At 41.1% G+C, this 25859-nt stretch overlaps 1 protein-coding gene across 1 annotated transcript; it reads right to left on the bottom strand.

The window, feature by feature from the left end:
• PKD2L2 (polycystin 2 like 2, transient receptor potential cation channel) lies at nt 1-25477 on the bottom strand. The gene is made up of 14 exons (XM_063121552.1): nt 25420-25477; nt 24688-24789; nt 23107-23240; nt 21701-21957; nt 18161-18382; nt 17255-17483; nt 15870-16040; nt 11834-12015; nt 10812-10932; nt 7245-7346; nt 4499-4575; nt 4176-4218; nt 1098-1168; nt 1-94 (listed from the first exon to the last, which is right to left on the bottom strand). The coding sequence occupies exons 1-14, from the start codon at nt 25475-25477 to the stop codon at nt 1-3; spliced, it is 1863 nt and encodes a 620-aa protein (XP_062977622.1).
• Between the last annotated feature and the right edge of the window lie 382 nt (nt 25478-25859).

Genomic DNA, 25859 nt, shown 5'->3' with positions numbered 1-25859 from the left:
TTAGTTTTCTTTAGGAACAGATTTCATAAGTGTGTTAAGCTTAGAGTTCATTTCCTTCAATTGTCTCTCAAGGTGTGCTGTGTATCTGGAAAGCCTAGAACAAGGGAGAAAAATTAGAAACATAAAAATGTACCAGTATAAAGGGCATTTGTGTGTGTGGGAGGAGAAATGTTAGAATTCTTGCCTAGGGGCATATCAGATGCTTCAGTGACAGAAATCAGGACCTTAATGTGTAGTCCCTTTATCAGATCTCCAGGGCCGGATCTACACTATTGCTTTAAAGCGCTTTATAACAGTTTTATAGCGCTTTATAACTGTTATAAAACGCTTTAAAACAGTAGTGTAGATCCGGCCCTGTGCTGCTTTTCAGGTTGCATCTTTTGATATCTTCCAAACACTACTGAAGCCCTCTGCGCCCTTTCAGTATTGCAGCAATAAAATCTTGGTAAGTTTAGTGGCTCTGCAATAGGGTTAATGTCACTATCACCAGCCTTTATCCCCAGAAATAGCTATATTGCTCTCTTTAATGGAGTCAGTGGTATGCTGGTTGATCATTATTATTGACTGAAAATTGTGTGTGTGTGTGTGTATGTTTTATATTATGTACAATATTGTATTCTTAAGTTCTTCAATCTCTATAAACTGGTTTTGGCTATTAGGTGGTGCAAAAATGTAATAAACGAAATGAAATTTAAATGTTTTTTGAAAAGAGCCAAATGAAGGACGGCTATTTCAAAGAACGATTGTTTACCCAAAGTCATACATGGCATTCCCTTAATAAAGGCATACTATTTAGGTGGGCATGAGTTTGACTTTCTCTCTCTGCTAAATTCATTGAGTGCCAAATGTCAAGCTAGCTTCAATCTGAATGATGCCTCTGATTTGAATTCTCCATGATAAATTAGTATTTTAAAAGCCATGGAATTTGCATGGGAAACTGCCTAGGTGAGGGTCACACTCTCTTCTTGTGCTGCCATTCATCTCCTACTTTGCAGCTTGCCCTAAAGTGGGTCACAACTGCAGCACTTTCACCATCCAACACTTTTGGTGAAAAAATAATGAGCCCACTAGGATGATGACACTAAACAGCAGCATACCTTTGAAATTCATTCTGGGAAACTGAATCATGAGTTACTGAGGTTGAAGGTTTGCGATTCCTGCTGAAATCCTGCAGACACACAGTATCATTTACAAAACAAAAAATGCCATCCATTAATGCATTCCCCACTGTGGATATACTGCATTATACCCTTGCTCAAGTAAACTTGTAGGAAGTACACACATACAAATCAGGGAAGGAGGAAGAAGGAGCATTTAGGGCAAGACATTTTCTTTTCTTAAAACAAATCCCTCTTTCCGATCCATGTAAACAAACACAAATTGAGTACAAAAGGAATACATGCAGGGAGGGCTGTGATTCTACATCATGTGGAATGTAGTACTGGGTAAAGAATTCAGCTTTCTGAAAATCTCGCCATACTTTTTTCAAAACCACATTTCTTGCCACTGATAGTGTCTACAAAGATAGGGTTCAACATGGGTGGGTTGGGAAATCTCAGGAGTCAGGTTCTGGCTCTGTCAGGTTTGCAGTAGCCTTGGCATTCCTCCTCCTCCCATTAATAGTGAAAACTCAAATGAACAATGCAGAGGAAACTAGGCAAAGAAAGGTGATACAGATTTGCTCAATTTGCATAACTTAAACAATTTGCAGAATGGAACATTGGTACTTACTGAGGAGGTTCCTTATGGGATAGTGTGTGGAAGGCGTTCCACAATGGGTTAACTCCCCCTATTACCCAGGAAAAAGCAGGGACCATGAGGCAGATTTTCTAGTACTTGGTTGGTCCCAGGCTCCTCTTTGCTAATTCCATCCATGACTAGAGCTCAGAAATAGAGAAAAGCAGAAACTCTCCCAGGTGGGAGAGCACCACAAGACCATGCAGATAAATGTTATCACATATGAAAGACTTAACTGATTAGAACCCCTCAGGAGGACCAGCTTGAGGGCAGAGGGCAGCTACTGTAGAACTATATGTATATACAGCTATGGTTGGGATGTCTTCCTCAGAAAGAACCTTCTCAGTAAGTACCAATATTCCATTCGCCAGGTTGGTGTGAGGAAGACATCCCATAATGGGATATGCTAAAGCTAAGTGCAAATTTGGGTAGGAAGAAGACTTATGAATTAACTGAATCTACTCTGATTCTACCACCTGATGCAGTATCCTTCGACCAAAGCAGATATCTGCATAGGCATATGTGTTGATTTTATAATGCCTAATGAAAGAATTTGGATTTTTCTAAGTTGCTATCCTACATATCTCAGCCAAGGATGCATTGGTGCTTAAACATGGTCACATATTCCTTGCCTGTCCTGGGCAGTCGGAGGAGTTAACCCATGACAGATGTCTCCTTGCATCAGATGGGAAAGGGGGAATTAACCCACTGTGGGATGCCTTCCACACACCAACCCAGAGAATTTAGCTTTTTTGGGAACAAAATCTAGACAGTCTCAGCGGAGAATTTAGAGCTGAAAGTCTCTCCCTTGAAAGGGAGTGGTGACCATCAGAAAAACTTTTGTTCACCATGAACCCACAAACCCACTTGTAATCTAAGCTCAATCAATCAATCAATTAAATTTATTACGGTCATAGACGAGCAGAAGTAATCTAAGCTAGTTAATCTAGTGCAGTGGTTCCCAAAGTGGGCGGTACTGCCCCTTTGGGGGCGGTGGGATTGCATAGGGGGGCGTTAAGAGGCAAGGGGGCAGCAGGGGGTGCTAAGAGGCAAAGGGGTGGCAGGGGGGCGCTCGAGGTGGTATTTTCCGAGAAGCGCCTCTCCAGAAGGTCTTAACACCCAGGGACATTTTTATGGGAGAAGGTAGTTTGGTCCCAAGCCATCTAAGGGAAGAATCCACACATGTATTAATACCGTTTAAGAAGAGTCCTTTTAACGGTGAATTGAAATGTTTCCAAAGCACCAAAACGCTAATGAAGAGACAAACCCTGCTTGGTGTGCCCTGCCATGCCGGCTGTAAAACAGAAGCGTTCGCTCTCTTTTCCCTCCCTCCCTCAGCAAGCCTGAGGCGGGTGCTTCGGATTTTGAATAAATATTCAATTAATTGTTACTGTTTTGAATTTTATTGTTATTATCTTCCTTAGTGGGTCGTTGAAAACGGCTATTCTGAATAATGATTTTTATAGGGTAGGGGGCACTGGGCATGAGTTTGTGGATCCAAGGGGGCGGTTACCTGAAAAAGTTTGGGAACCACTGATCTAGTGCATGAACACAGCCAATTCAGAAGAATTGCCATGCATTGAATCAACACATGTATAGGGATGTGCTGGCTAGCCCCACCCCCCAATGTCATGCACACTGGTTTACCCTTCCTTGACATCCAACCCTTCAGAGCGCCAGACTATATGGTACAGCTATATGTGTGAAGACTTCTTCTCTGCACGCTTTCACGTTCTACATGCGGGCATCAGGAGGTGGGGCAAGTCAGCATGCACAAGATTGAGGTGGGGCTAACTGGGGCAGTCCTGCTTTCCACTCCCTTGTTGATTAAATGCATGACCATTTCTTCTAAACCGGGCTAGTCTGCTTCAAATGCCTACAGCATGGAATTTTGAAAACTCTGTTGAGTAATAACAACATCTGAAGGAGCACTTTGAGCAATGGGTTAGGGGGTAGCCAACCATGGCTTCACTTCTCACCCCACAGGTAGTTTGACAGCAAGTTCTCTTACCAATGCCACAGTTACCTTTCCCTCCATAATACTTTCCCCATTTATATGGCTGTAACTGAAGGGCTAGATGGCATTCCCTCCGGAGTCAGATTTGGTTCAGGAGCCATTAGTTATGATTCCTATTTTTAAAAGTCACTATGCAGATAAGTATTTAACATTACAAATACAGACTGCACAATTGTGAGCACTTTAGATATTCCGGTGATGCTATAAGCAACTTTTGTTCTAAAAGAAAACTACCAATGGCTTTTTATTATGTTGAAACTGTCAGATGACTCCTGGGATGTAAAAGACTATTATACTGCACTGGTGTTTACATCCTATGGCATAGAACCAATCCATGCTGTTTTCTTATTGTCTTACTATACGGACTGAGTTTATGGGTGGAAAACAGAAGTGTAAGACCTACCTTATCCAAACTACTGACTCTGGAGATATGCTTGGCTGCATCTGCTCTGGAGGTGGACTGTCTAACAAGAAAAACATACACAACAATAATCCATGTTAAGCATAATTCCTTGATTTTTTATTGGGTGGAAGAAATGTTGGTGAACTACACAATGGAAGGTCAGGTGAAATATATCAGAATATATATTTTTATTGTGTGTTAAAAAAGTAAATTATTTCTTTCAAAACATGAGCAGCTCTGGGTTTGCTTTTCCCTATAGTGTTATCATTAGCACGCACACAGAAATTAAAGGAGCAGAAAGTTAAACAAAAGCAACAGCATTCCTGAAGTTTGATTCCTACCTTTTCATACCATACAAGTCTTCTGTCTGTGACGTCTGTCTTTTCAGTTTGAGTTTGACTAGAGCTTTATTGTAACTCTAAGAACAATATAAAAATAGTACTATTAACTGAACATTTCCAAAAATCATAGTTATGAGCTACTAAAATGTAGCAAAATAGTATGAAAATGTCTGAGTTCTCAGAACTCTTCTTTCAGCAGGATATTAAACAAAATCCCAGGGTGGGGGGTGGGGGTGGGGGAGAACATGTGGTGGACATGTTGTTGGAGTTCTAAAGTTGCAGTGTGCATGAGTAGCATGCTACTTAGCATGCAGGTAATGCTAGCCAGACTTAATTTAGGGTGACCATATGAAAAGGTCTAGAATGATCAGATACAAAAGAGGGCAGGGCTCCTGCAGCTTTAACTGTTGCAGTGAAGAGGGTATTTCACCACCTGCTGAAATTCCCTTTTCAGTAAAACTTTTAAAGATACAGGAGCCCCATCCTCCTTTCCATATGGTCACTCCACTTATTAGGATTAGTCTTTTAGGTGCAAAACAATTTCAGCATGCATTAATAAAGGCTGTTGGGACAAGGACACAATAATGTCTCTTTATATTGAAAATATTAAATGTAGGAGCTACTTGGATCTATCTCCTGTGCAGACTGGAATGTGTAAGTCTCTTCTGAGGCAGAGAGCAGAAGTAAAGAGAAATGTGATAGGATTGGATCCATGGACAGAAGGGCTCCACTCATGGAACTTGACTCCCCCAGATTTTCAGGGATTCCCCCTCTATACCCACATCTCAGCCCACCTTGTTCAGCAGGGTCCTCAGACCCTCTGTGTCACATTTTCAAGGGGCTGCCATGGAGAGGATAGAGCAGGGAAGTCAGCTTCAGGGCATCATCAGACGAGCGTTTTATCGCACGCTCGTTACTGCTCACTCACGGGTTTTCATGCGTCCTTTTGATGACACCTCCCGCGTCTCTCTCACCCCTTCTGGTCTTTTTTCCGTGACAAATTAGACCCTGGTAAATCCGACTTATTTTTTTAGAGTGAAACTTGCCGCCATTTCCTGCTGTGTGCAGGAAAAGCAGCACAATAAAAACACCCACTGAATGGGCCACATGGTCGTTGCTGCTTCCTCTTTCTTTCCCTATGTCAAGAAATTGTCACTATTGTGGGACAGCAGCAGGAGGCGATAGTGATGGTAGGGAAACACGGTTTACTCCCATCTGTTGACACTCTCAGGCAGCCCAGTTACATATGCCTAAATATAGTTCCAGTCTATAGGGCCACATCCAACAGGGCTGCTAGGCTCATACTGATTGTGTTGCACCAGCAAGAGCAACCACTTGCACAATGGAGAATTAGCAGTTCTAAAAGTAACCACAGAAATGCTTCAGCCAGCCCATTTGCATGGGTGGCAACTCATCTCTTAACTGAGTTATTTTACAATTAATCCATTTTTAAATGTAGAGCAAAGTTTCCCCGTGGGACAAGAAGATTTTTTTTAAATGTAAGATTGCATATATCAGCATGGAAAATAGACAATTGATAATAGCCACTCTTGGGGCTGATCAAACTAAGTGGCTGGGGGGGGGGGAATCTGCTCTTTAATAGCTAAATGCCACATGAGATCTTCAGTGTTCCCAGACCTGTTTGTCCCAGTAAAAGTAGGTATGCACATTCATCACCAATGCAAAATTCACATTTCTTTCTTTTTGTTTGTTTTCTGTGTGCTGTGCTCTGCATGTCCAGATTGGCGGTTGCTAGTAAAACCATGTTTAAAAACAATGTTGTCAGAAAGAAGCCATGGGCAATATAAAGGTATTTAGGGTGCTTTCACAAGTCACAAGACGTGCAGCATTTTGTCCTAGTATAAGGATGGTCAAGGCTATAACCCGTAAACATGAAGACAAGATGGGAATCAAATGGTGAGTTTCCACTGTAAAAGTAGATTTTGCTTCGGGGAACTGTTCACATGGGCACACCTCATAGGAACAGCCAACCAAAAATCACTCCCTGTATTCTGTAATGAGATGCAACTCACAATGAGGAAGCAAAATCACATTCACTGACCTGTTCCACACATAACACTAACCCATGGTTTAGTTAAACCATAGCTAACCCATGGTTTGTTGTACTACCCAGAGTGTCTGGTAGACAACTGAATAAGTCACTGTTTTTCAATCTCTGGCTTCTTTGTTTCCCTTTTCCTTCTACTGCTCCCTCCCAGTATCCCAAATGCCTTTGCAGTGCTACAATACTGGCATGTAGAGTGCTAACTTGTGAACCTAGTTTTTATGACCACTCTTGCCTGCTGCTTCTGTAGCCTGGTGAAACAACCCATGAACAACCAAAGTTCTAGGTTCACAACCCATGATTTAAACATGCCAGAGTTCATGACCCAACAACAAACCATTGGTTCTCTCTCTGGGTTGTTCATAGTTAACAACCCATGGTTCGTTAGCATGGCTGGGTTTGCATATCATGACAACTCAGAATTCAATAAGCCACAGGTTAAATAAACCACGATTAGTGTTATGAACCAGGTTCTTGTGTATGTAGCCATACATGTGCTGAAGCCAAGTGAATTACTGCTCAAGTAAATGGAACAATAGAAGGTATTTATTGAGCTGCCTCTTTAAAGCACCTTTTTAATAAAATGCTGAGGAAAACTATGTACGTAGCAACTACTCATTATATTCAAAACACTTATTTTGTTGCTGACAATATTTATATGAACAAGACTTAGGTGCTTACCTGTCTAATAAGGTCACTGATCTCAAATTCTCTGTTTGGGGTAACTGAAAAGTCAGCTTTCACTTCAGAGTATGTATCATTAATGATCGCCAAGAACATGTTCTGTGCAAAAAAGAATTTGTATCTTTATAGAATCAGAGAATGATCTCAGACCTTACCTAATCTGAACTATTGTATTCAAAAGCAATACTGTCAGAGTAGTAACAGAGCAGTATGATAAGTAAACCCAATAACCATGTGCAAGAGGCAGAGACCAAGAAAAAGAAGGATAGTCATAGTAGAACAGGGCTACACCTACCTTGCTTATGGTTGGCAATAACTAGTTTCTATTAATTTTATAATTTATTTATAACTGGCTGTTGGCTCCTTCCAGTGTCCCTAGAGTAATGTGCTGACTTCATCAGCTATTTCCTCCTGGAGGAAGAATAGTTGGTATAGTCTACAACTTTTTGTCAGTTGGTGTCCCTATTCATTTATTTCATTAATCAACCACCGAAAAACAACTGTTCTCTGGATGACATGATTAGGGTTTAATTTCTACAATTTGTTGTGGGACGTTATAGCCTTTTTAAAGTGGTACAAAGTAAACTTCACTGCAATGTTCCTCATGATGCCTGGATAGCTACTATAAGGAACGCTGACCTATACAAGCTTGCCACTTGGAATGAAAAGCTGGGGGTGCTTTGCCAGAGAGGAGATCCCTCTGTGTACGCTACTGTTTCAAGCAGCATATTGGTGAGCCTACCCAGAGCAGATCTATTCATAAGCAAGTGTCTCAGTCTGCTGCTTGGCTTGACAGACTGACACCCACCTGCTTACAAGGAGACATAGCAGGCTAGGGCCCTTCATGAGAAAGGGACAGTGTCCGCCCCATGACATAGACAGTGCATTGGCTCAAAAGGAATTTTGGGGCTTACTTCCATGTAAGTATGTATAGGACAGCAGCCACAGAAGCACATCCCACATTTAAACAACTCAATTTTTGTGGGGTGTGGGGGAAATGAGATGCCTGACTATAATTATTTTCTCATCTTCTCAGGTCTCAATGACAATTATTAAAAGGTTTATGTACATTTTACATAAGCGAGGTGGCTCTACTGTTCCCATTGATAACATCAAGACTTGTCTAATTAAATTGGCAGGGCTACCTAACCAAAACAAATTATGAAAAAAGACTGCTACAACCCACCTCCAACTCTGGTCTTTTAATGTCACCATCTGAACCAGAGAGAATAGACAAACATGAACGTGGCCTTTCTGAAATTGGGTTCCAAACGCACACACATTTGAAGACCACTCTCTCTTCCTCTCATCTTCTTTTCCCCCTGACCCTTTAACAACCCATTACTAAGCTTAGCACTGCGGAGACCACTGAAACAAAAGTCAGCTCTGAATGCTGCAACAGCAGGATAATTTCATGCCATGGATAGTGGAAGTTGGACATAATTCTGTCAGTGTTGCACTGGTGTAAACAGGGTCTGCCAGTGCTCACAGCCAAATCTTATGCGTGTCTACTTGAAAGTAAGTCCCACTGAATTCAAGTAAGTGAGCATAAAATTTCACTTTAATCAAAATATATTGTTAGAATGCAAGTGTGAGATTCTGACATCTAACATGACTCTACCACCGTACACCCCAATCCAGCTAAGTATACCTGCCTAATTGTTGATGGTGCTGGTGAGTTCTAAATGGTGATAAGGATTCAACGGGGATATAAATCCATCACCCCATTCTCTTTCTCTCCTAAACAGCTAATTGGCAGGCCCTATCACCAATTGTCTGACTGGCACTCCACATGTACAACTCAAACTGCAGGACTGAGCTGCGAATCACATGAGCAACACTTGTCACTGTGTGTGCTTCCTTATCCAGCTGAGGATATGCACCTGTTTCCAGAGGCATAGCCCAGTTCTGAATATTCCAGCTCAAGAATTTGTCACTTCTTGGGTTAAATGAAGATGTAAATCACTTACTTCTGTTGTAAACAAGTGCTTGGAGAATGTATGATATCCATATTATATCTGCACCTATTCCAAATATAATATAGAATAGGTCCATGCCATTCAAATGTATACAATAGGTTTTCTGTTACATGTACGAGCAAGCTGTATTTCACGAGAAAATGTTTGAACTTATACTAGCAAGCAGAGTGTAGCTCGTGAATTCACTCCCTAACAATTTACAGCTTTGCCTCTTTAATTAGCATGCATTGTTAAAATGTCACTGTTCTACTGCTCATAGGCAGCAATAGAAGGAATATTCTTTCCTCCTTATAGTATATGAAGGATAACCACCACCTTAGCAAGATGGCTTAGTTTGTTTGCAGCATTTGCATTTTATAAGGTATTCATTTTAAACATTTAGGTTTTTACTACGAACTTACAGTGATATTTTTGGTGTTCTGGTTTGTTGCAATAATGTTTGTTTTTTAAATTAAAAAATGTTTTTATTCAGACTTATAATAGTTGTTTTAATGCTATTTATGTTGTTCCTTCCTCTTGTCCTTATGTTTGTACTTTTACTTCTTTTATAAAATAATGATTTTTTAAAAAAACCAGATGCTTTTATTCTCTTAAAGCATTTACAATGTTTTATTCATTGAAATTTGTGTGTGAAGTTATTCACTTTGTATAATTGCTATCTTCTTCAGATTGTCCCTGATGAAGGAGCTTTTGTCTCTGAATAGTTTGGGGCTTAAATGAACATGTTTCCTTTGACAACTTTGAGAACAAGTTCTCTTTTTGCTTTCTGTATATCCCAGTTCCCCAACATAGCATAAAGTGAGGGTTTTGTATATTTTTATTTATTTATTTATTTAAACATTTGTATCCCATCCTATATCATTAGGATCTCAGGGCGGCTTACAGGTAAAATCAATTCAAACAGTCTAAAACAATAAATAATTTGCACAGCTAAAATGTATTAAATAATTAACAAGACAATAGGAATTATGTGCAGCTTTAGGCAAATTTAGCCCTCAAAGGCTATGATAAAAAGCCACATTTTAACTTGCTGTTGAAACGAAGCCAGCGTCTGCGTTTGTATATGCAGAGCTGCCTCCACTTAAGTGAATGGAAAAGCCCTTATAGGACCCCTCCATGTACTGTGGGTTCTATATGCACAAAAAGTGGCTGAATGAATAATAAAAGCAAGCATTTAAGACTTCTAACAAATATTACAACTTTCAGGGGATGTTTGATATTCTCGAGTACCAGGGAGGTACAGAGTAATCTCTGTGCAGACGTCTACTGTTACTTTCTACTGTTAGTTTTTCCCTACCCAGTGCCTGCTTACCCTACCCTGTACCTGTTTGCATTCTCTTCCCCTCCTTATTGTTTTACTATGATTTTATTAGATTGTAAGCCTATGCGGCAGGGTCTTGCTATTTACTGTTTTACTCTGTACAGCACCATGTACATTGATGGTGCTATATAAATAAATAAATAATAATAATAATAATAATAATAATAAACTCCCTCAGTCAGCCACCCCTAATTTAGGATAATAGAATTACTTTTTATTTTTAATACTTCGTATTCCACCTGAATGATCTAAAACAGAACTTACCAGGAGTACAAAGAATACAAAGAATACAAACGTGATGAAGTAAATTGGTCCAAGAATTCGGTTTGCGTGCTCTATACTGGCAAAGTTAAAATCTCCAAGCACAATACGAAACTGGGTAAAACTTGAGAGGAAGCAGAAATATAGAAACAGTTAACTATACAATGTTCTTCTCCAATTTATATTAAGGCTGTAATCCTATGCACTCTGACCTGGGAGTAATCCCCACTGAACAGAGTAATTCTTAATTCTAGGTAACCATGCATAGGTTTACACTGTAAAATGTATTATATCATACAGTTTATATGAAATTTAAAAATATGAATCATCACTGATTACCAGTGCCTGTTCTGAGCTTCCAAACCTATTTTGTTGGAATTGGGCCGAACTGTAACGCCATTTTCATGATTATTTTCAGGTTTTTACCTTGCTTCCCAGCATAGCACCTAAAGCAATGCAATGGCAAATCAAGAGATTAAAATATACTTTGCAAAAGCTTAGGGCATGATCCAGTTTGTGCCCTGCTTGCAGCAGTGTACATAGAAGCCATCACACCTCTCTGTGCCTGGAAGGGATTTGAACTGGAAGGGGATGCAGTGAGAAAGGGATCCAGCATGGGGTATGGGGAGGGAGCATGTATATAATGTATGTAATAAAACAAAACGTAATAATAATAATAATAATAATAATAATGATTAACATCAGGTAAAGTGCTTCGGTGCAAGCCAAAGCAAGCTTTTTTAAAATGACTGTGAGTAAATGGGGCATTCTCTGGTGGAACAACAGTAGACTTTACTCACTAAACCAGGATATGCTTTGCTCTCTTGCCTCTCATTTATACGTTGCCACTGCCTGTCCCACCCATATACTTTTAGCAAGGCTTATGAGGTTCAGAGATACCAGGCAGCTTAGGTCTCCCACAGTACACCACCATCAAATATTCCATGCTTTGAGTTTCTCTACTTAAGGACGTGCTGCTCTAACTGACAATATAACAATATTAGAAAGCTTGGGAGACTCCATACATGCAATTCTGAAACGTAGCAAACTCATCCACTTGTGACCCAAAGACCAGGTAACCCAACTGTGCATATGCAAAGAAGATGATAAAGAACATGATGGCGAATCCAATGATGTCTTTAGCACAGCGGGACAGAGTGGAAGACAGCTGGGTCATGGTCTTGTTAAAGCTTATGTATTTAAATATCTGGAAGAAAACAAAACCGGTTAAATTAGGACAACACTGAGACCAAAAACTACTCTGGAGGCTTAAAATTGCCTGCTTAAAGCATCCTTCACATAAAAGATCAGGAAATCAATATTAAACATTATAAATATTTGGCTGAATCCAAACTTAGTCAAGCTTAAAGAACACCCAGTGAAATCAATGGGACTTGGCAGTCATGACTAATTTGTTCCATTGATTTCCATGAATAGATCTCTCCATATCTTTTTCTTGAGCCATAGGGGTGCCAATTGGAGCTGAAGTGCAAGTGGAAGGGGGTAAACCCTTTCTTCCCTTTCTGATGCCATTAGCCCAGTGGATAAAACATAGACTTTTTTGCCATGCATCCTCATTCACATGGCCACATGAACACGCATGTGTGTATGTGTAACAATGATTGCAGGAAAAAAGGGACCTTTGCGAGAGATGTGACGTGCATACAGCAGCTTTACACACTAGAAGCTTCTCCACATTGAGGCTTTTTGTCCTGAGATTTTACCCGGGTTTCTGCTTCCGGGTTCTTTGCAGGAGAAGATCAGCCCTTTACTAGCTCCCCATTTTCTCCTATTTATCTGTGAGATCTGTGTTTCATTAACAACAGTGCCATCTAGTGGTTGTATATATAAAGCACTATGTTCTACCATATTTCGATTCTAAGACACACTTTTCCCCCCATATAAACATCTCTAAAAATGGGGTGCGTCTTAGAATCGCGGGTGTGTTTATTATTTCTTTGAATCAAAGCTTTTTTCTGTTGGTGGTACTGAAATTAGTGTGCGTCTTACAATCGATAGTGTCTTAGAATCGAAGAAATACGGTATTTTCACGTATAAGTCAGAATGACTGACAGTGGATCTTTTTGTTAAGTTTCAAATTAAGCCGCAGAAATGCTTGGAAAATACAGCAGAGACACTAGAGGTTGATAACATAATGTAAAGGACCCGCAAACATCTGTGAATAACCAATCGCAATCGCAGGATAAAAGCTCCATGTGGAGAAGCTCTAAGTTTCTACAAATTGAGGAACTTCTAACGTGGAGAAATTAGCTCAAACTATCATTTAAGTCCAAAAGTATAGATTTTGTTTTTCCAGAAGTTCTTCTATATACACATATGCACATGCATTACAACAGAGAAAAATGGTTTGGTTAGTATTCCAAACCCCTAGGATATGGATGTTATTTCTAATATGTCTAACATAAAATAAAGAATGAGATTAGGTGAAATAAGAGTTTACCAAGTGAGGAGTGGAAAGAGGCACTATGGAAATAGCAAGGCAGAGGATTGGAAGGCTATATGTCCATTGAAAATTCAAGTGCTAGTGACAATGGCAGGGATGGACATTGACAGTTTTAGAGGAAGAAAGGAAAAGAAACAGAGCATAAGTGGTTATAATTATCTGAAATTAAAGGAAACCCAAAATAATTCACTTCATTGTTGGTTACAAATCATTGCAAAAATACCACAAGGTTTGTCAGCTGTGAATAACAAATTAAAAAAAGGAACAAAAGCCTCAAGCTACTTAGGCACTATTGAGTACCAGGTAATCGAGAAAGGCAATGGCTTTTCAAATATATTTGGATTCTTGATCTCCTGGTATTTGCAGTGAAAGGAAGACCAAACGGAAGTTTACTCATTACTTGGAACCCTAGAACTACCACAATTTGGTTTATGAATAAAATTTAGAGTGGAAAGACATAAAGCTGATTGGTGGGAGATTCAGGACAAATAAAAGGAAGTACTTCTTCACACAGTGCATGGTTAAATTATGGAATTCACTACCACAAGACATGGTGATGGCCACCAGTTTGGATGGCTTTAAAAGGGGCTTGGATAAATTCCTGGAGGAGAAGGCTATCAACGGCTACAAGCCCTGATGATTATGTGCTACCTCCAGTATCTGAAGCAGCAAGCCTGTGTGCACCAGTTGCTGGGATCATGGGTAGGAGGGTGCTGTTGCACCATGTTCTGCTTTGTTGGTCCCTGGTCGACAGCTGGTTGGCCACTGAGTGAACAGAGTGCTGGACTAGATGGACCCTCAGTCTGATCCAGCATGGCAGTTCTTATGTTTTTAAAACAGGGCTTCTGCTTAGGTTTTAAAATGGTGGCCAAAACAGTTGCACCACTTGACACGAGACCTTCGATAGCAGCTTTCCAATGCTCTAGGCTCTCTGTTTGACCACTACCGTTAGATTCCAAGACAACTCATATGGAAAATGGCTTTGGACTCAATGAGCACTTTACCAATGGGTAAAGGTTTCTCTCTGGGTATACAAGGCAAAACTGATCTCTCCAGGCGAATGTGTGAGGCATGTCAAGCAAAAAGAAATTACAGCTGCTTCCTAAACTCAAGAGCTGTTATAGGATTCAAAACAAAGCGTACAAAGGGACCGATGCCTCTGAGATAGACAGTACTCATGATGTGTTAGAACAAAGGAAGCAAAAGTTTGACTCCAGAGAATTAAAAGAAAGCTCAGGGAGGTTCTTTGCCCTTAACTGATTTAAATCTAGCTGGATGTACAGGGCAAGAGTAGTATAGCAGACGATAATTAGCTACTCATATACAAAAGTTATCGTGAGGGTTAGCCATGTAGTATCTAAACTTTTTGACTGGTATAGTGGATGGAAATGCTTTAGGATTGGGCCATATTTCTCACCAAGGCTCTGGATTGGCCAGTTTAAAAGCATTCTAGGGTCTGCTGACTGGGTGGTGACTTGGCAACCAGATAAGCATTTGCATGTTTCTGTAGTTCTATGGGAGCAACCCCCTTTAATCTAAATAAAACACATATACAAGTATGCTAGCCCTCCCTCCTGGGAGCTTCCCATGCTGCTGTTTCCAAAACAAAATGAATTATTGAATCAAGGGGTCAGGGTAATATCAGTGAGAACCCCAAACACAACAACTCCATGGTCCAACTACTTGTGTATAGAGGGCACTGGGTCACATGCTTTTTCCTTTATTTATTTATTTATTTATTACATTTCTATACCGCCCAATAGCCGGAGCTCTCTGGGCGGTTTACAAAAATTAAAATCATTCAAAGTATTAAACTACAGTATAAACAGTATATGGCTAATAGCAGCTTCAGTGGGGGTCAATCTGGACAGAACCAGGGGTAGGCAAATTCAGGAGGTCCAGGGGACCTCAGACCTCCCCTGCAGGCTGTACCCCTCCCTCAGTGGATGCCCAAAATGGGAGGGGTTTGAAATATTTTTTTAAAAATGGCATCCGTGGCTACTTCAGAGTGCCCAAAGTGTCAAAATTAGTTTCCTTTTGACTCTTTTTGCAATCCATACTGATTATGGATGCCATTTTGTTTGCAAAAGAATGTGGTTTTTGTTATTACTTTTTTTGGGGGTCCCCCCAAATTCTGGATAGTAGTGGGACCACCTGTTGCCCATACTTGATCTATGGTCTCTCTGGGGAATGGTTAGACAACCCTCCCCACTTTCCCAGCATCATGGTTCCATTCCACATCAGCCCTCACCTGTATTAGCATTAATTTATACAAGAAGACACCATGATCTCTATCTCCAACGTAATATCTAGTTCAGCCCACTGGGATGGAAGTTCTATCTCCTAAACTTTAAGAGTTCTCCAGTATCTTTTAGAGGAAGATGAGAAAGAACATAATAGTGAATCTCTTTCACCATCTTGTTGATAGGAGAAGCCATATCTGTGGAGCTTCTCCCTGACAAATAAGGTATACAGCCTTTTCATAATAAGCCTCATCTGAGATCATGAATATAGGCAGGAGAGGGGAAAGATCCATGAACACCCATGCAAATGTTCCTTAGTTAATTCTCAAAACAGGATTGTGGCGTGAGCAGTACCTTTATCCATGCAAAGAAGACATTTACTGAAATCATATTATTGTAACGGGTCTGCCAGAATCCAAGGAAATAGAAGTCTGGATAAGCATCTGAATTGGAGAGCAGATCTTCCATCAGCCTGGACACTTCAACAGTTCGGTAAACATTGAAGGCAATAGCAAAAACAGACAACTGGAAAGGAAAAACACACACACAAAGGTTCATAAAGTTGCAATCTAGATTTTCTTATATATTCTTAATGAGGCTGATCAAAAAAGGGCTCAGGAGGGTAAATAATTCATGCCTGCAAGTCATATATGCATTGAAACAGCAGCATGTAAGCAGAGTATCTACTTGAGGAGTCTTTTAGTTTGTTTGTTTTTAAAAACAGCATATGCATGACGTTTTTCAGCACTTTAGCTGTTGTAGTCCAGATCCTTTGGGAAAGCCAGACTAAACCGATAATAAAAATGACGTAAGTTTACAGTGTATCCTAAAATATCCTGCTTTACACTAAAACTAATACACAACCATTTTTGAGCACTACTTTCGTGCTGGGTGGCCAATTTGTGGCCCTCCAGATGTTTTCAGCCTTCAACTTCCATCAGTCCTAGTCTGCAAAGCCAATGGTGAGGGACCATGGGAGTTGTAGACCAAAACATCTGGAGATCCACAAGTTGCCCACCCATGTAAGGATATAGAATAATTCTGATTACCAGCAGACCCACAGTAAATTACATATATCTTAATTTACATATGGGCAGTGGGCCACAATGAACTTTGTACTTTGACCGCTTTAGGCCAGGTTATCAAAACTGAACTGCAGTGCGTAAAACCCGGCTACTTACGCATTAATTTTTCAAGTGGCCTTTACGTTTTTATCCTTGTATTTCCTTCAGTCTGGGGTGAGGAATCTCTTTCTGTCTGAGGGCCAGGTTCAATTTTGGAAAAGCTCACGTCGGGGCACATTCTAGTGGTGGGCATGGGGAAAAGGGCGCAAGGGGCCAAAGGAAAAGGGGTATGGTCCAACACCCACCCATGCCCAGCTTAGAAATGCTTACTCCCAGTAATTAAGCTTTAGGAGAGGCTTTTCCAACTTTTAGAATGGGGGAAAATGGCATAAAATGCAGGAAACCACCAAATGATTAGTAGTCTGGAGAACAGCGAAGGGAGTGTGGCACCTGGGCCTGACGTTCCCCAACCCTGCCTTCAGCCACCCAAAACAAAATGTTGGGCCTCCATGGAATGTAACACTTAAAATCCTTCTCTGGTCACCACATTAGGCACCAGTATTCTCTTCCTCAACATAGATTTCTCCCTCTCCTCAGTATAGCTTCCCCATCCAATATGATATCTGTCATAATTCCCTTTTTCTGCTGTAGTCACATGTAAATGTAGAGACATACCATGAGCAATAACATATCTAGCCAGTTCCAGGCATCTCTAAAATAATCTTTTTTCAGCTTCTTCATTTTTATGAGTTCTTGGATGATGAAAGTGAAGATGAAGAGGCAAAAGATGACTTCGCAAGAGGCCAGGAAATAATCATAATAGGTGACGTATCTGAGAAGCTTTACGGAGTGGAATTGCCAAGAAGGGATTGCACCGCCTGTTGCAGGAAATTCTACCACAAGCCTGTGAAATGGAAGTAAACATGGATGCTGTCCATGGAGAACAGAGTGGTGTGCCACACAGCACACTCTGTACCCCCTAGGCTAGTCTACTGTCCTCCGGTGCGGTGGACGATGTTGTCCTATCACCGTAAGTTTCGAATGCCAGTCCAGTCGGTTTCTGTATATGGAAAAGGGGGTGGAAGTGCCATCTTGTTCATTGCCACAGGAAGCAAAATGTCTTGCGGCAGCGCTGAGGGAGAGATGCTGGGACTATTCACACATAACAACCCACCCATTGTACACGAGGGGGACATGTGTTGATCAGCTCTTTCATAGGCTGCAGAACGTGACGACCAAACCTAAACTGCTGGATTGTTTAGGGACAAAATAGCCCAGCAGCTAACCCGACAACAAACAATTGCTTAGCCGCTGGGTTGTTTAGCTCCTGGGTTTGGATGTCATGCTCCACAACTTATGTAGGAGCCAATTGTAGCTTGTGGAATAAAAGCAACAGCTCCTCAGTTTTTAAACTGATGGCTGGTCATTACATTCAAACAAGGTCAGTGTCTACAGGAAAGCAGGGTGTGCCTTTTTCATGAGCCTTATCATATGGAGGTCCCTTAGGCCTTGAGAGGACAGGTACTCCAGTAAATTTATCTTGAAAATGGGATTTCAAGGGCAGTGAATGGAAGAGCTCACCTGACTATGCAGAAGAGGTTTACATTGGCATTATACATTGAAAAGTCAATGAAAATGACCCTCGTCCCTCTGGTGATCCAGTTATTTCTCTTGAGAAAAGCCAGCTTCTCTGAACATATTTCCTTTGACTTGGGCAAGGTGAACATAAATCCTCCACTACTGTATAGATCAATAAGGCCCCAATGCCATGGAGAGAGTGCTTTAGAACTGGAATAATGCCACCTGTTGGAGAGAAGGGAGTGGTACACATCAACTCACAGAAAGCACTCTTTCCCCATTTGAATACTTTATTCAGTCACTCTTAGCTTCCGAAAGACTTAAAAAATAAATGGTGCATTGGGCCCACTAGGCACCTGCTATTTGCACTGAAAGAAAGATGACCATTTGTGCTTTTCTTTCAATACAAACAGCAAATATGCCCCCCAGCCCATCCAGATCAAAACCACAGCAGTTGGCAAAGGGTTAAAGATGTTGCTCCCCCACTAGGGTCCCAATCCAGATAAGTCCCTCACACCTGCTAGTGACTTTAAAAAAGCCATTCGGCAAAATGCATGGATATCATCCCATCTAGTTTGGCCCTTCCTTTGGAATACAGCCTGAATCCTTCTTCGGATCCAGCCTGGCACACAGACAGTGTGCCATGACTGTCTGGGGAATGGAAACTCTGTGCACGTCTCCCATATCAACTCATATAATCTGACTGAGGAGAGGGGAGAGCTGGATGGGGACACATACAGACTACAACAGCCTATTGCACTACCGATGCATGAGGGCCTATGCACACGTAACCGGAAAGGGGAGAAACAGGGTCCTATTGAACTCTATGGGGAACCCTCAGTGCATGGGCACTGTACCCTGTGAAGAAGAATCATACAGTTAAGCTTGTAAAAAGTATACCTCCCCTTTCTATTCACATGCCCATGAAAAAGTATAAAGGTGCCAAAAGATTGTAAAAAAGAAAGTTTAGGAAACATTTTAAACATCTAAAGTAAATATGCATCAGTAAAATCTTCTAAGTGCACCAGGAGAATTTGATGTTAAAAATTACGGTTTGAAGTTGGTTTCAGATCATATGTAGTTCTGATCTTGGTAACCATTATTTCCTGGTTCAGAAAGAATGGGAAACCATGGTTAATTAACCCCGGAAGTCTTCAATCTCAGCATGTTGAGAAGCAAGGTGTTGTTTGGGGTCAGTCTATATTGCTCCCGGGGTACCTTACAATTCAGTGGTGCTGAGTACAAAGACACTAAGGATTTTCCCCAATGCAGTCTTTTGAGCAAGTCAACCTTTGGTAACCATTTTTTTTTTACAAGGCCTGAGAGGTAGGAAAAAATGAAACTGGGGGAAGGATGAATCTAAGACAAAAGGAGTGATTGGCTTTTGTCTAGCAGAAGAAGATCCCTGAGCAGCTGAAAGGAAGTAGGGTTTGCTTGGACTTGTAATGCTCTGGGCCTTCATCCTCAGCACAGTCTAGATATTATATTACTATCATCATCATCATCATCATCATCTCTATAATGCCTCATAGCCCAAGCTCTCTGGGCAGGTTACATAAAATTAAAACAACAAAAAACAATATACAAAATTTAAAACCACAAAAATATACAACATACACAGAAACACATATCTAAAAACAATTATAATCAACTTCATAAACAACTATAAAAACAGATCCAGGACTGATGAAGCTCCACATAGAGTGCATTGCAGTAATCTAACCTGGAGGTTATTAGAGCATAGACAACTGAAGCCAGGTTATCCCTCTCCAGATAGGGGGAAAACTGGGCCACAAAACCAAAGTTGGTAGGAGGCACTCTATGCCACCAAGGCCACCTGAGCCTCAAATGACAAAGATGGTTCTAAGAGAACCCCCAAGTTACAAACTTGCTTCTTCAGGGGGAGTGCAACCCCACCAGAACAGGTTGAACAACCTCCATCTGGTCAGCAGAACCACCCACTAACAGCATCTCAGTCTTGTCTGGATTTTCAGTTTATTAGCCTTCATCCAGTCCATTGTCGCAACCAGGCACGAATTCAGCACATCCACAGCCTCACCTGAAGGAGACGAGAAGGAGAAATAGAGCTGTGTGTCATCAGCGTATTGATGACAACGCACTCCAAAACTCCAGATGACCACACTCAACGGTTTCATGTAAATGTTAAACAGCATGGGGGACAAAACTGACCCCTGCAGAACCCCATACTGGAGAATCCACAGGTCCAAGCAATATCCCTCAAGCACCACCTTCTGGAGCCGACCCGCCCAGTAAGAGTGGAACCACTGCAATGCAGTTCCTCCCACTCCCAACTCAGATAGTTGCCCCAGAAAGATACCATGGTCAATAGCATCGAAAGCCACTAAGAGATCAAGGAGAATCAACAGAGTCACACTCCCCCTGTCTTTCTCCCGACATCGGTCATCATACAGGTCAACCAAGGCTATTTCCATACCAAAGCCAGGCCTAAAACCTGACTGAAATGGATCCAGATAATCGGTCTCATCCAAGAGTGTCTAGAGCTGGCTCGCAACCACCTGCTCAAGGACTTTACTCAGGAATGAAACATTTGCCACTGGCCTATAGTTATTAAGATTTTCCGGGTCCAGGGAAAATTTCTTCAGGAGTGGTCTCACTACCGCCCCTTTCAGACAGCCTGGGACCACTCCCTCTCACAAAGAGGCATTAATCACTTCCCTAGCCCAGCCAGCTGTTCCATCCATGCTAGCTTTTATAAGCCAAGAGGGGCAAGAATATGTATGAAACACCACAAGTCTCCAGTGCCCTCTTTCTAGGAAACTGAAATCTGAGTAAGTGTTGAAGCCCCTGCAAGTTCACCTCTCTCAGGACTGGGGTGCAGGAGATTAACAGTAGGAAGGGGTGGTATGAGCTCCAGGCTCATGCATATCTGTTCCAAACTGGACCAGTATTTGGTTTGCTGTGATTTATTATTATTATTATTATTATTATTATTATTATTATTATTTATATCCCACCTTTTCCTCAGTACTGGGACTCAAGGTGGTTTACAAGATTAAAACATGCACAATTAAAACACAGATGTTTTCATTGTACATGTTTTAATCTTGTAGATGTTTTCATTGTACAGCAAGACGGCACTATCTGAACTCATTGACACGTTTTTAGACTTTTGATTATTTAGATAGTAGAACTGTATTTATAATGGGATTTCCCAATCTTCCTAAGAAAGCCAGATCTCACTGTTAACTTTATTTGGCTTAAATGTGTTTAAAATGTATTCAGATGAAAAGAGAACAGCAAGAACATAAGAATAGCCATGCTGGATCAGACCAAGGGTCCATCTAGACCACCATTTTGTTCACACAGTGGCCAACCAGTAGCCCATGGGAAACCCACAAGCAGGACATGAGTATGACAGTACCCTCCTACTCATGTTCCCCATCAACTAGTGTACATAAGCATACTGCCTCTGATACTTGAGGTAGCATATAGCCATCAAAACTAGTATCTATTTATAGCTTTATCCTCCGAGAAAAAAGGTAAATGTCTTTATATACTTACTCAGTATCATTCTTAAAGCCAAAGCTTTCTCTATCCTCATTTACATAGCGGTATTTACCGTAGCACCCTCTCATAAATGCCCGGAAAGAGGGATATATAGAACATGTGTCGTTACGGATTTTGAGTTGCCTAATTTGAGGTACTCCTAACAGTAAGTTCTCATAGTAGATGTGGCTGCTATTTCTGTGGATCGATGTAGAATTATCATTGTACCACGAGTTCCAATAAAGGCCATCCAGAAGTGGTCCTTCTAGAAACTACATTACATGAAATAAGCAGATATTAATGTTTTATTTAACAGAATAAACCCACTCTTTGAAATGTTTTTACTTGGAATCTAAAATGGTTTGACATTCCATGGTTAGAGCTGGAAACCCAGCAGGCACAAAGGCATTGTAAAACGTTTTGTTTTGGATTTTTTTTGTTTTTTGTTTTACTTTACTCATATTATCTAGGCAGCCATAAACTAATCATTTCACTTGGCAAAGTAAATCCTTTCAACAGTAATTATTTTCAGTGGGATCCTGAATTCCACTAACTGAGAAATCCTACTCAGTCTACTATGTCTACTCAGAAATAACTTGGGATTTGTTCCCAGGTAAATGAATATAGGATTATGCCTTAAAACCATTGACTATGGTTCAAAATCCCATAAGTGCAATCACCTCTTGCTTTCTTCTATTAAGGGAAATTCCCCATGGACATACAGTAGGATAGCAGTAAATTTTCTGTGCATGCAGAGCTCTGTATGTAAATCAGAATCCATACATGCGTGCACAAGAGCTGCTGGGCTGTATTCTTTTTTTATCTGCAGTAAATTCCAAGCTGAAACAGTGACACCACAGTTGATTATTGAGGGGTTATTCCCCACACGACATGATTATAATCACCCATGGTGTGGTTTAAAGCCAGTGTTGTGTTGAATATTAGTCAATGGTGTATCTGATTGACACATCGCCCACCCTCTCTCTCTCTCCCTGAGTCCTCCAGCTGGTATCCCATCAGCCATTGTGAGTTCTGCTGGCCAGGCTAGAGCAGCAACAGCTGCTTTGGTCGCTTTTGCCAGCAGACTTTGTAGTTGCCAAAAATAATCGTGTATGCTGAAATAGTCAACAGTGCCAGACACGCGACATGATAACCATCGGTTATTCAAATAATCAACTCTGCACAGCATTGGTTATTTTGGATGAATCATCAACCATGGTGTGAAAAAAGCCCAACAGACAATACAATAACAAACTGTTGACTATTTAACCCACCATTCACTATTTAACCCACCGTTGGTTATCATATTATCCAAATCCAGTTGAAGAGTCTATAAAAGTGGCCAAATTCTACACAGCTATAGAATAATTTTAAAAATATGCTTTGCCTATAACAGCAAAAATACAAAATAAAAACATTACCTGCCAAAAGTCAATAATGCTGGCCATGGACATGAAGTCAGTTTTATCGTTATCTGACAGAGGGGTTTCCAGAAAAAGATTCGACATAACTCTGTTTAGGTAATACATATCTGTGCTCACCATTCCAAATGTCACTAATAAAAAAGAAATCAGGGAGAAATCCCATGTAACAAAATGAAACAGGAAGACTGTCCAGATTAGCAAACACACATGCTAAGTTTATTAATAAGACCCCAGAAGAAAAATTCTTTCTTAACTGTTTAATAGGCCAAATCAAATGTCAGAGGAAACAAACAGGCAATTATCATCTCAACTAAGTAGAAAACACAGCTCTTGCAATGCAGTGCTATACAAAGAAGCTTCATGTACATAACCACATGCCACCAACCATAATGGATAAAGAGACGATTTTGTATGTGTGAGAGCTAGACCAAAATCTTAGCAGGAGAGACTCCAATCTTTGGAGTCCTGCTGTGAGGCCATAGACACTCAGAAGGGGGATCTGGAATCCAATCCTTTCCCCCAATCCTTCCCGGCCCCTGCGGAATGTGGCCTTGAAGGATCTTGGAGAGGTCTGCAAGGGGTATTCTGGTGGGCAGGAAGAGGAGACGCAGAATTATGAAGAATCCTATGGCTTTTCTAATCCCAGCCTCCTCAGAGGCCTGTCTAGAAGCAAAGCAAAACAAAACAGGAATGTGGAGAGGCAAAAATTGCCTAAGTCACTCCTTCTGCGCTGCTGGCAGCAGTCCAACAGGAATTTGATACACAGATGCCTCTGAGTATGGAGACTTCCATCTAACAAGGGTGAAATCCATAGGATTACTTCTTAATTATCACTTCAGAATGATCATGTGGGAATCTCACTCCATTTCCATTTATGTGCATTACCTGTGTTATACACATCCACTCCAGCTTGTGTGGAAGACGATACTCTTTCACCTACTCTGGATATTGGGCTATACTGCCCTACAACTAGACTCGGATATAATCCCATCATGATTTAGTTAGCGCAGTTTGATAGAAAGCCATCTAGCTTTCTGCATTATCTGCCCACCCACTCCACTGTAACTTCCTTTAAAGTTCCTCTTTCTCTGTGAACACACATATTTCTAAAGTACTTTTTTGTCTTCCACTCATCATTTCCTTTCATAGAGTTGTACACATTTGGGAATGGGAAAGTTGATTTACATTTGCATTTCCACTTTCTTGCATTTTTGTGTTGAAATGCAATTTAAAATCAACTTTCCTCCAGGGTCTTCATTCAGTTTAAAACCCAATATAAGCACATTTAAAGCTGTATTTCTGGTTTTCACACATGCACACTATGGCTGCATTTGTGCAGAATGACATGAACAAACTGCATTTCCGTTCACTCCCCTTTTACTCCTCTCTGCTAGTGTGATTGCTAAATAATTGGAAAAAAATCCCCAGTGGATGGCATACTCTAGCTTTATAACAGTTTGCAAACATCATTTTCTAAACGTAGCTTGAAAAATATCTAATTAATTATTTGTATCTAATAAAATAACATTTGCAGGGGGGAAATCAATGGTAAATAATCTCTTTACCCCATGGACTTACATATACATAGATCTGTTAGAAAAATGATGTAGATCAATAACTCCTGAAGGGTCGTTTTCATTTCTAGCTCTCTGCTGTGAGTCAGTCGAGGCTTCACATTACCTATAATGCATGATTTTTTAGAAAAACACACAAAGGGAATGTGAGAAACTAACCAATGGCACAGTCCCATGCTAAACTGGGGGTTGGATGATTTTTTTTTCTGTTTAAACATCCATAGAATTGTACTCTAAAAGATCTAAATTCTCAGACCCGATCAAGCAAAAGTTAAGTTACTGTCTTTCACAGCAGAAAATAATATTACATATTTACGTGGGGACTGATCGCCAATCTCAGGTTCTTGGCGCTGTAAATTACACACATTCAAAACACGTTTTTGTCATGCACATACTGTTTTAGATAAGGGTACATTGACATCAACAGGATTTACATTTAGCACCGCGCGTTTCAAACAATAGCAGTATCATTGCTATGTCTGTTTTTTTTGGTTTTGACTTCACTTTCTCTTGGAAAGTAGATGTAGTAACCCCGGAGACATCGCCACCTCCTCGTTTTTAAAGCCACCCCCACGTGTATAGACAGGAAGACGAGGAGAAAGGCAGAACCGTGAAGGAAAGTGCTGGGCCCGAGCCAGGCTTGCCGAGCTGTTGAACGAGGCCCCAAAATGGGGGATGCGCCGGCCTGGCCTCCTCCCCGCCAGGAGCTCGCTTCTCCCGGGAGCCATATACCCACCGACACTGCCTCGGCGCTCTAACACGGACGTATCGGTGTGGGACTTGGCCGAGGCCATGGCGAGGCTTGCCAGGGAGGCAAACTAATCGGCCTATCCTAGTGGCGGCGCTTCCATCCTCCGGCTTAGAATAACGAACACGCCGCTTCCTCAGCGAAGGGCGGGGCCCTTCTCAGCAGCCGAGCGAGGCCGGCGGGCCTTTGGCTGCCATAGTAGGAAAGCCATTCGCCCTTCCTCCCACAGAGGGGTCTCGGCCGGGTCAGCCCAATTCCCAGTCGCAAAATTACCCATCACTCACTCCAGAAAGTCACTGAATGTCCCAGTTAGTATTAAGGGATTTGGGGATAGGGGTAAGGAATCCACCTTGACGTCGGGGCTCTTTGTACCTTTTCATTCCGGTCGTAAGCACTTTTACTCGGAAGTAAACCCTACTGAGTTGAAT

The sequence above is a fragment of the Elgaria multicarinata genome, chromosome 3, assembly GCF_023053635.1.
Source record: "Elgaria multicarinata webbii isolate HBS135686 ecotype San Diego chromosome 3, rElgMul1.1.pri, whole genome shotgun sequence".
NCBI lineage: Eukaryota > Metazoa > Chordata > Lepidosauria > Squamata > Anguidae > Elgaria > Elgaria multicarinata.
This window is presented reverse-complemented; position numbering and strand designations above follow the sequence as displayed.

What these genes read in the sequence shown, in the direction of transcription:
- PKD2L2 (XM_063121552.1), bottom strand. Translation starts at nt 25,477, where the DNA reads ATGGCCTCGGCCAAGTCCCACACCGATACGTCCGTGTTAGAGCGCCGA. An exon ending in AACCTCTTCTGCATAGTCAG is followed by an intron (nt 17,484 to 18,160) that starts GTGAGCTCTTCC and finishes TCCATTTCACAG; the next exon opens with GCTTGTGGTAGAATTTCCTG. An exon ending in TCAGTGACCTTATTAGACAG is followed by an intron (nt 4,576 to 7,244) that starts GTAAGCACCTAA and finishes TATTGTTCTTAG; the next exon opens with AGTTACAATAAAGCTCTAGT.